This window comes from Vulpes lagopus, chromosome 2 (assembly GCF_018345385.1).
Source record: "Vulpes lagopus strain Blue_001 chromosome 2, ASM1834538v1, whole genome shotgun sequence".
NCBI classification, from domain to species: domain Eukaryota; kingdom Metazoa; phylum Chordata; class Mammalia; order Carnivora; family Canidae; genus Vulpes; species Vulpes lagopus.
In genome coordinates, this window is record NC_054825.1 from 168184322 (window position 1) to 168195163 (window position 10842).

The window sequence follows — 10842 nt, forward strand, 5'->3', positions numbered from 1 at the left end:
TAAATCTTATCTATGAGTGGAGAGAAACAAAGGAAGGTTAGAGATGTGACTTATATAATGATATAATATAGTATAATAATATAAATATTATGTAATAAACATAATCTATATAAATACTATAACATAACATAAGGAGACACTTATATGAGCCTGGACATGGGGATGATTAGTCATTTTGCAGCTTGCACAATGTTCTTGTTTCTGAACCTACACACAGTAATGCAGTGGTCCTGGTCGTGTCTCCCTCCACCAGGTCACGGTGTGCTCCTGTCCAGTGTGGGTGTTCTGTGTTGGTGTTGGTGTGCAACAGAACACCATGGCCTCACTGCGGGTGCCTGGCCAACTCCCTGATGTCAGGGGCTGCTTTTCTTCCTTACCTGGAAGACAGCCCAGCTCCCTCACTGGTCTCCTGGTTTTTTCTCTCCCTCCAGAATCTTCTTCTTCTTCTTCTTCTTTTTTTTTTTTTTTTAAGATTTTATTTATTTATTCATGACAGACACAGAGAGGCAGAGACAGGCAGAGGCAGAAGCAGGCTCCCTGTGGGGAGTCCGATGCAGGATCCCAGGACCCCAGGATCGTGACCTGAGCCGAAGGCAGACACGCAACCACTGAGCCACCGAGGCGCCCCTTCTTTTTTTTCCACCTTCTCCTTTTTTTACACAGAGGCCACAGTGATATCCTTTATCGTTTTTCTTCCTTTTTTTAAAAGTATAATGTACACTCAGTGGAGTATATAAGTTATAGCTGGGTAAATCTTTACAGATTTGTACACATGTGTAACTACCACCTAGATGAAGATAGCGGAGGCTCAGCCCCAGTGCTCCATTGGGAAAATTAATCCCTGTTCTGTTCTAGAAGTTCATGTACATGGAATTCCATGGTATGCTTTATGTGTGTAAGGCTTCTTGAGCTCTCCATAAAGTTTTCGAGATTCATCCATGTGGCTGCAGACACCAGTAGTTGGCTTGTTTTTACTGCTGTGTAATATAATCCATGGGGTTCGGGACCCACTCATTTTTTCTCCATTACTTTTTGATGGATATTTGCATTTGTTCCCAGATTTTGATCATATTAAAAAGCAAGTCTGGGAGTGCCTGGGTGGTTCAGTCAGTTAAGCATCTGCCTGTGGCTCAGGTCATGATCTCAGGGTCCTGGGACGAAGCCCCGCATCAGGCTTCCTACTCCACAGGGAGTCTGCTTCTCCCTCACCCCCTGCCTGTGCACTCTCTCTCTCTGCCAAATAAATAAATAAATAAATAAATAAATAAATAAATAAAATCCTTCAAAAAGAGAGGGAGAAAGAAACACTACTTAAAAAAAAAAAAAACACGTCTGGGGATCCCTGGGTGGTTCAGCGGTTTAGCACCTGCGTTGGGCCCAGGGCCTGATCCTGGAGATCCGGGATCGAGTCCCACATCGAGCTCCCTGCATGGAGCCTGCTTCTCCCTCTGCCTGTGTCTCTGCCTCTCCCACTCTCTGTGTCTCTCATGAATAAATAAATAAAACCTTTAAAAAATGCTAAAAATTTTTAAAAATGCTAAAGAAAATGAGAAAATATTTTAAAAAAAAGTAAGTCTGGGGGGATCCCTGGGTGGCTCACCATTTTGGCTCCTGTCTTCAGCCCAGGGTGTGATCCTGGAGACCCGGGATCGAGTCCGAAGTTGGGATCCCTGCATGGAGCCTGCTTCTCCCTCTGCCTGTGTCTTTGCCTCTCTCTCTCTCTCTCCCTTTCTGTGTCTCTCATAAATAAATAAATAAAATCTTAAAAAAGAAAAAAAAAAAAGTAAGTCTGACTGTGTGCCCTCCCACCCCCACTGATTTAGACCCTCTAAAAGTTTATTCACCTTTCTCAGAATTAATTGAAATTTCTTCACAGGGCCTCTAATGTCCCTGCCTGGCTCCTCCACCTCTAGCATCCACCTTCCTCCTTTGTCCTCTGAGCTCCAAGCCCACTGCTCTACTCCCTGAGTGGTCCATGCTCTAGTCTTTGCACAAGCTGCTTCTTTTGCTTTGTAATCTGCTCTGCCCCCAAGTCTTTGAGACCACAACTTGAAGGGCAGACACCTTGGAGCAAGCTTCACTGGCCAACCAGCCCCCCAACCCCCAGGCTCCATACCTCCTTGGAGCTTCCTACACTTCTTCTGTCATTATTCTAGTTGTACATAACAGTTTGTGTGATTACTTAATTAGTATCTGTCTCCCCCATCAGACAGTGTGCCCTGTGAGGACAGGGCACATCTTCACCTCCAACAGTGGCCCAAACCAAAGCTTGCACACCGTACGTACTCATTAAATATTTCTGGGGGGCTGGGTGTCCAGCTGACTCCTTACCCATTCTGAGCCTCAGTACTTTCCCCTCTACACCCCCCGGCCCCAAACACACAGACTTTCTCCTGGGAATTGTCAGAGAACCTTGACTCCCACCCTTTCCCTCCTCTGCAGCTGTGGGGTGACGCACGCAGGGGCGGGTGCCCCGCCCCACGGCGGACGCTGATTTGGCCTGGTTGGGCAAGGCCAGGGTTGCCTGGGGGGAGCTTACTCATCCTGGGCTCAGGTAAGAGGGCCCAGGTTGGGAAGCGGCACACCCAGGGGGGACACCGAGGGAGCAGGACCGAGCCATGGCCCCTGCCAGGAAAGCAGGCGCCCAGGCAGTGATCTGGACTCCAGGCTGGCAGCTGCTGCTGCTGCTGCTGCCGCTCCTTCTTGGAGGTGGGTCTGCTGCCAGGAGAGGATAGAGGGGGTAGAGTAAGGGCTCTAGAAGGAGCTGTCTCCTACAGGAAGAGCTGTGGAGACCTGGGAAGGATCATCAGCTCTGCTCAAGGAGGCTGTGGGAGGGATCCCCCACCCTGGGCAGAGGGACTGTCCGGAGGATTCCTGCCCTGGGGACCGTGGGAAAAGTTTCTCCATCCTGAACGGATGGGGGCTGTGGCAAGGATCCCCCACCCTGGTCAGAAGGGGCAGTGAGGACGGATCTCTCCCTGAGCTGACCGGACTGTGGAGGAGTTGTCCCATCAGAAGGGTGAACTGTGGGAGAGTGTCTCTCCCATCCATAGCGGGGATCCCTCGTCTTGGATATAAGGGGCTGTGGGAAGGATGCTCCCACTGCAGGCATAGGGGGCTTGAAGCAGAGGGGCACCAGATTTGTGGGGAGGTTTTCCTTACTTCTGTCCTGGAAAGCGGTGGGCAATAGTGTCGTCCCATCCCGGGGAGAAAGGGCGCGAGAAGGACTGTTCCTCCTTTCCGGAAGGAGGTTCCAGGAGCAATGCCTCATTTCTACTCGGCCCTGCATCCCCAGGAACGCAGGCCCTGGAATGCTACAGCTGCGTGCAGAGAGCAGATGACGGATGCTCTCCGCAAAAGACCAAGATCGTGAAGTGCGCGCCAGGCGTGGACGTCTGCACAGAGTCCGTGGGGGCGGTGGAGACCAGTGAGTGGGGCCCTCTGGTCCATTCGTGCCCCCTTCAGCTTCTCCAGCCAAGCTCCGCCTCCTTTTGTCCCGCCCCTTCTTCCGAATTTGTCCCCCACCCATTCAACGCCCTCCACGCTTCCTTTTCAGCCTGACTGGGGCCCTTCAACAGCATCACGCCGTTAGGGCTTAGAGGGGTGGAGCTGAGAAGTGCTCCCCGAGTTGGGCCAACTGGGAGAGCCCGGATTTGGGACCTGGTCCCCTTCAAGGGCACGGTCTATCCATTTCCGCCCCACCCCTGAGACCTCGCTACCCACCCTGTCCCTTCCAGAATCCTCTATCCAGGTAGGCTCGCGGTGATGCTGACCGCTCTAGGGGTCTCCTAGGTTCCCTAGACGGAGGCTCTACCCCACTGGCCCACGCCCGGGGGAATCTTGCCCCTGGCTGAGGCTATAGGCTCCGGGGAGGCCCCACAGGCCTCTCTGCCCTGTGCCCTGTCAGTCTCCCAGGTCCTTCTTAGGATGCTTCTGGCGGCCCCTCTGTCGCCCGGCCCCGTCCTACTCCACTCTTGGCCCTCCCGCCTCTTTTTTGTCCCGTCTGTCAGCCTGTCCTCTCGGACTCAGCCCTTTGCGGTTCTGCCCCTCTGTCTGTGGCTCTTTCGCCTGCGACCCGCTCTCTTCTGGTGGTGATGGGGGGGGGTCCACTCGAGGTCCCGCCGCCGCTCACCCCGCCCCTCCCCCTCCCGCAGTCCACGGGCAGTTCTCGGTGGCAGTGCGGGGCTGCGGCTCGGGTCTCCCGGGCAAGAATGACCGCGGCCTGGACCTTCACGGAATTCTGGCCTTCATCCAGCTGCAGCAATGCTCCCAGGACCGCTGCAACGCCAAACTCAACCTCACGTCGCGAGCGCTCAACCCCGCAGGTCGGTGGGGGCGGGGCCCTAGGCTCGGGGGGCGGAGCCACGCCGCGGCCGAGCCACTGGGGTGATCCCAAGCCGGCGGCGGGAGAACGAGGCCCGGGCTGGGGGCGGGGCCACGCGGCGGCAGGCGGGGCTTCGTCGAGGCCGACTTCGTGGGGCGGGGCGCCAGGGGCGGAGCTACGGGAAGTGGGCGGGGCCTGTGTGGGGGCGGGGCTAGGGGCTGAGCAGAGAGTCCGTCCAGGACTTTGGGCTGACCTGTGCTCCCAGAACCCTCTGGACCGTTTCCCTCCTACCTGCTCCCCTCGCAGGCAATGAGAGTGCGTACCAGCCCAACGGTGCCGAGTGCTACAGCTGCGTGGGGCTGAGCCGCCAGGCGTGCCACGGCACCGCGCCGCCCGTCGTGAGCTGCTACAACGCCAGCGACCACGTCTACAAGGGCTGCTTCGACGGTAACGTCACCCTGACTGCAGGTGAGCGAGTCAGAGCACGGGGCCGACAGGAGTTGTGGTAGCCTCTCTGAGGCCTCATGGGCGGTGGGCAGCCCTTTACACAAAGACTTCCCCCACCCCATCACCTTCTGGAAACTGTAGGCCTAAGTTCTTGTCTTATCATAGAGCGTCCTGAATAATGCAGCCCAACCCCCAAATAGCATGGGGCTAAGGTTGCTTTTGTCCTAGAGTTTTTTTTTTGGGGGGGGAAATGCATTTCCATAGAGGCCTGGTAGGTGCAGAATGGGACAATATGCCATAGAAAATGTAAGCCTCCAAGCTTCTAGATGGCAGGGGTCTACTTCGATTCCTTAAAACTCAAGGAGTTAGGGCCCCCCACCTAACCACTTAGGAGAGAGGTAGTGCATCGGCCTGGCCTCTGCCTCAGGGGGGATGTTGACCTGGGGGATGTTCTTCAAACTCCTCTTCAGGTGTATTATGGGAGATGTAGTTCTGAACTCTCAAGACTAAATTTTGGCAGGGGAGGGGGTGGAAGAGAGAGAGAGAGATGGAAAAAATGAGTGGGATGTAGGGAAAGTTTGTTGGCTCTTTGGTCCTGTGAGAGGTGTCTCCCTGTCCACACTTCCCTTGCAAGGCACTGTGGGACTTGGAGTTCATCCCACACACCTTTCCTCTCAAAAGTGGGAAATGCGGCTCACTATGTGTCAGAGACAGTGGGACAGCGTTTCTTAAAGTGGGGCCTGAATTGAGCCTTTTGGGTGAATGGAGGCAGAGCCCTCCTGTCCCTCATTTTGGGGGTTCTTGCCCTTGTCTCGCCCCTGTTTCCTTCTGGCTCGGCAACCCTCCAACCACCGACCTACTGTGTCTCCCTCCTGCAGCGAATGTGACTGTATCCTTGCCCGTGCGGGGCTGTGTCCAGGACGAGTTCTGCACCCGGGATGTGGTGACAGGCCCAGGGTTCACACTCAGTGGCTCCTGCTGCCAGGGGTCCCGCTGTAACTCGGACCTCCACAACAAGACCTTTTTCTCCCCGCGAATCCCACCCCTTGTCCTGCTGCCCGCCCCTAAGCCCACCACTCTGGCCCCAACCACCTCTGTCACCACTTCCACCCCAGCCCCAACCACGCGTGTCTCTACCACCAAAGCCACCTCAGCCCCAACCAGCCAGACTTCTCCCCAGGAAGTACATCCTGAGACCTCCGGGAAAGAGGAATCTAGCTTTGCTGGAGGTGCCACTGGCCACCAGGACCGTAGAAATATGGCAGGGTTCCCTACCAAAGATGTGGCCCATGGTAAAGCCTCTGCAGCTCCCTTCACTGGGTTGACAGCCTTTCTGTTGGCTGTGGCTGCTTGCACCTTATTATGAGTTTTTCCATCTAGAAACCTCCGTCTTGCCCTGTTCCCTGGCCCTGGGTACCTCTCTCTTCCCATTACTTTCCTTTCCCTGACTGGACTGGGCTGGCCCAGCCTCTGTTCTTCCCATCGCCCCCACTATCCCCGGCTTCTGCTGCACTGGTTTGCGGCTTTGGGAAATAAAGTTTCCGTTGTTTGTATATATCCTGCCAGGGTGTTAATAGCTTTCTGAAGGCAGCAAATGTATCTCCCTCATCTTTGTCTCTCCCTCCCCTCCTCATGGTGCCTAGGACAGAGAAAAGCCAGGGCTGTCCCAGGGAAGATGGGAGAAACAATGATAAACTTCCTCTTCGCTTTTTTATAGCTAACCTCGAATATGGGGGCAGAACCAACCTGGAATGTAGGGGTTGGAGCAACCTGGAATATAGAGGGGTGGAGCCAACCTGGAATATAGAGGGTGGGGCCAACCTGGTATATAGGGGGCAGAGCCAACCTGGAATATCAGGGGCCAAGGGGGATAGTGGTGCCCTCCTATGCTGGCTGCTGCCCCTGCCCAGTCCCCCCACCGCCATCTCTGTGGCAATTGTTTTGGCATCTGAGTTCCTTACTAGACTGTGAGCTCCTCAAGGGCAGGGACCGTGCCTTATGCCCCTGTGTGGTCAGCTTCTGGCACATAAAGGTCTCAATAAAAGTTCAATTCCTTTGTACAGTGTTTTGAAGGACTCATTTCTTACCCTAACCTCTGAGGGTGACCACTTAGCTGAACTAAGATGGGACTGCCAAGATCTTTAACAGAGAATCTGAGATCTAGAACCACAGCCCAGGGGGAAGTTGGGGTTTAGCCAGTTTGTGGGCAATCCCACTGGTGAAGGGTTACCCCATGAAACCACTAAGAAGTGACAAGGGTGAATGGGGCTTTTAGTAATGTTTGGGAGCAGAGGGGAGCTTTGTTTTCCTGTTTTGTTTTTTAGGATTTTATTTATTTATTCATGAGAGACAGAGAGAGAGCCAGAGACATAGGCAGAGGGAGAAGCAGGCTCCCTGCAGGAAGCCGGATGTGGGACTCAATCGCAGGACCCTGGAATCAAGACCTGAGCCAAAGGCAGATGCTCAACCACTGAGCCACTCAGGTGCTCTAGAGGAGCTTTGTTTAATGGATCATACACCATCCTTGCCCCCCCCCCCCCACCACCTTGTCATCTGTTTGGCTTCTTAAAAATTGTTCTGTGGGCCTAGCCTCTGCATCCTACTCATTGGGAGATCTCAGTGGTGCTTTTGATCTCTGCTTCGTGTTGGGGACTTGGGGCCTAAGCTCCATTTCCATTCCCTCCAATCAGATGAAGGTGTAGAGGCACCAGGATGGAAAAACCTGGCTTGGGACTGAGGTCTTGGCAGGCTTTGGGATGGCTTGATGGAGGGGGGACCAAATGTGGTCAATAACAAGATCATAATAGTAGTATTTCCAGTATCCATATTAATGAGGAAGAGTATGGTGACACAATAGTAAATAATGGTTATAGGAACAAAATAGTAAATTAATAAGAAAGTAAGCAACAGTTAATAGTAACTGTAGTTACGGAATGTTAATCATTTTAAAAGTCTTGCCACATGCCAGGCCTGTACTGAGGGTGTTTGCATCCGGAGTCTCATTTAGTTTTCTGTATACATTCTCAGATGGAAAGTTTGGGGAAACCGAGGCTCAGAACAGTAAAATAATTTACCTCCAGCAATTAATCCACATATCAGGTACTGTTTTAAGCGCTATACTTGGATTGACATACCTGATTTATATAACCATCCTATGAGGTAAGTATTCATCATCTGCATTTTACAAGATGAAGAAACCAGACCCAGAGAGGTTGAGAAACTTGCCCCAGGTCACCCAGCTAATAAGCACTTGAACCCAGATTTGAACCCAAGCAGACTGGCTTTACAGGGCTGGACCTAGAGGGCTGTAACTTTTCCTTCAGCTTGACTAAACTTTTGATAGGCTTCTCTCCACTTTTAAACTCCTGACCTCCCTCTCACCCCAGCCCTTCCAGAATCCAGATGGCCTAACCACAGAAGCCCCAGACCTCGCTTTTCTTAGGGCACTCACTTTAGAAAACTTGTCATTATAAATTCTTTCTCTGTGCCTTTGAGATCTATGTAAATGTCTTTAAAAGCCTCCTGCCAGTTTTATAGCCCAGAAACACGTCTTTCTCTAGGCCCCAGGAACCATCTCTTTGAAATGTAAACTTCAAAGGAGGTAGCACCCCTGTCTGTCTCACAGTCTTCCTAGAGGAGGTGGTGAGAGCCTCACTTCTGTGGGCACCTTCTTCCAAGTTGTAAAACTACCTCCTGTCGCACAGATACAAGCAAGTTTTCTTTTCCTTTGGGGAAAGCCAACTAGCAAACACAGATGACCTAAGATGTCCCCCTCACCCCACCTCTTAAAAACCCAACTGCTCTTTGTTTTAGCAGATTTGAGTTCAGACTGAGTGCTGGCCTCTCTCCCCTCCCGCAGTACCCCCTGAATAAAGTCCTTCTTGCCTGTTTACCGTTGGCAGGTGCAGTTTTGTTGGGGTTCTGTTGTTTACCAGGCAGATATCACTTACATCTGAAGTCATTTGCATTTTACCAGAGAAAAATAGTTTTCAGTCTATCAATCTTCTTATCATTTATGAAAATAATTTGCAAAGCTGAGTCTAAACCTTATAAAGTGTGGGCCCTAATCAGTGATATATAGTAGGGCATACAAAGCTACATTCCCCCTGAGAATCAGATAATCCTTGAGTGGTTCTAGAAGTTAGACAGTGCTCCAGTAAGATGTTTTAGAAATATATGTGGTTTTGCTTTTGTCTTATTTATGAAGTAAAAAATTTTTTTGATTAAGTAGACTCCACGCCCTGCATGGGGTTTGAATTCATGACACCCAGATCAAGAGTTGCATGCTCTACCAGCTGAGCTAGTCAGGTGCTCCTGGTCTTATTTATAAATTTCATTCATTCATTTATTTATCACATATGTATTTTTTAAGAGATTTTATTTATTTATTTGAGAGAATGAGAGAGGAAGAGAGAGAACAGAGGGAGAGGGAGAAGTGGGCCTCCTATTGAGCAAAGAGCCCCACACGGCTCAGTCCCAGGACCCTATAGCACCTGGGTGGCTCAGTTGGTTAAGTGGCTGTCTTCTGCTCAAGTCATGATCTCAAGGGTCCTGGGATCCAGCCAGAAGGCTCCTTGCTCAGCAGGGAGCCTGCTTCTCCCTCTCCCCGCCTGCTTGTGCTCTTTCTCAAATAAGTAAACGAAAAATTTAAAAATTATATGGAACTTCACAAATTTGCATGTGATCCTTGCATAGGGGCCATCCTAATCTTCTCTGTATCATTCCAATTTTAGTGTATGTGCTGCCAAAGTGAGCACTTACTTAAAAATTTTAGATCCGCTTTGCCCAACAGAAATATATCGCAAGACACATTTAAATTACATACATAATTCAAAATTTTCTAGTATCCACATTAAAAAAGTAAAAAGGTGTGGTTAATTTTAATCATATATTCTAACCTTATATGCGCAGACATCATTTGAATACATAATCCATATAAAACCATTATCAATGAGATATTTTATGGGTTTTTTGTACTCAGTCTCTGGAATGCTTTGTGTATTTTATGCTTTTATTACATTTCAATTTGCACTAGCTACATTTCAAGTGCTCAGTATCTAAAGCCTTAGAACTTTGCATAAATAGAAGTATACAGTGTATACTCATTTGTGTAAGGCTTCTTTCACTCCACATAAAGTGGCATATCATGATTTATTTATTTTTTATAAAGATTTTATTTATGTATTCATGAGAGACACACAGAGAGAGGCAGAGACATAGGCAGAGAGAGTAGCAGGCTCTCACTGGGGAGCCTAGTGTAGGATTTGATCCCAGGATCCCGGGATCACCACCTGAGCCAAAGGCAGATGCTCAACCACTGAGCCACCCAGGTGCCCCTATTTATTCTTTTATTGGCAAACACTCATACTGTTTCCAATTTGGGGCTATTATGAATAAAGCTGCTATGAATATTCTTGTACACTTACTTTTATGGACATAAACTTTCATTGCTCATATGTAAATTCTTAGCAGTAGAACTGCTGTGTCAGAGGACTGGCATGTGTTTGGCTTATTAAGAAACTACCAGACCTCTTCAAAATCAGTTGTACTGTTTTACAGTCCTGCTAGTGAGTAAGGATTCTTGTAGCTCCACTTTCTCATCAATATAAGGTGTCATCAGTAGGTCTTTTAAATGTTATCCTTTGTGTAGGTGTGTTGTAGTATCTCATTGTGTTTTTTGCAAGCATATCCCTGAAGACCGATCACGTTGAGTAGTTCCTCCATTGTTTGATGTCCATGGGGGGTAATGGGAGTTGCTTTGTGGGAAGCTGAGAAAGTATGAAATTGGAGCGCAGGCAAGGGAATGGACATGACCATTTAGGCTGACTTCTAGGCAGAATTAAGAGCCCAGTGGAAGTTATGAATCATGAATTTAAAGTAAGACTTTCCAGCAGAGTTGTGTGATTTTTCTCCAGCTTTGGTCACTTACATGAGTATGGAAACTGAGCAGTAGAAAGTGGGATATTGCCAGATTGCCTTATCAAGAGGACAAAGCCAGAGACTTGAGAGTATATGCACAAGAGAGACTATCATGGTTAAGAGTGGATTTAAGGACGGAAAGAAGGGAAGTT

General features: G+C 50.0%; 1 protein-coding gene and 1 non-coding gene across 2 annotated transcripts; one reads left to right on the plus strand and one right to left on the minus strand.

The window, feature by feature from the left end:
- Nucleotides 1-2597: 2597 nt before the first annotated feature.
- Nucleotides 2598-6833, plus strand: LYPD3 (LY6/PLAUR domain containing 3). Its single transcript, XM_041745100.1, has 5 exons — nt 2598-2709; nt 3296-3427; nt 4155-4325; nt 4631-4792; nt 5650-6833. The coding sequence occupies exons 1-5, from the start codon at nt 2619-2621 to the stop codon at nt 6135-6137; spliced, it is 1044 nt and encodes a 347-aa protein (XP_041601034.1). The 5' UTR covers nt 2598-2618; the 3' UTR covers nt 6138-6833.
- Nucleotides 6834-9421: 2588 nt separating this feature from the next.
- LOC121485908 lies at nt 9422-9528 on the minus strand. Its single transcript, XR_005986412.1, has one exon. It is a non-coding gene; the product is annotated as a U6 spliceosomal RNA (small nuclear RNA).
- Between the last annotated feature and the right edge of the window lie 1314 nt (nt 9529-10842).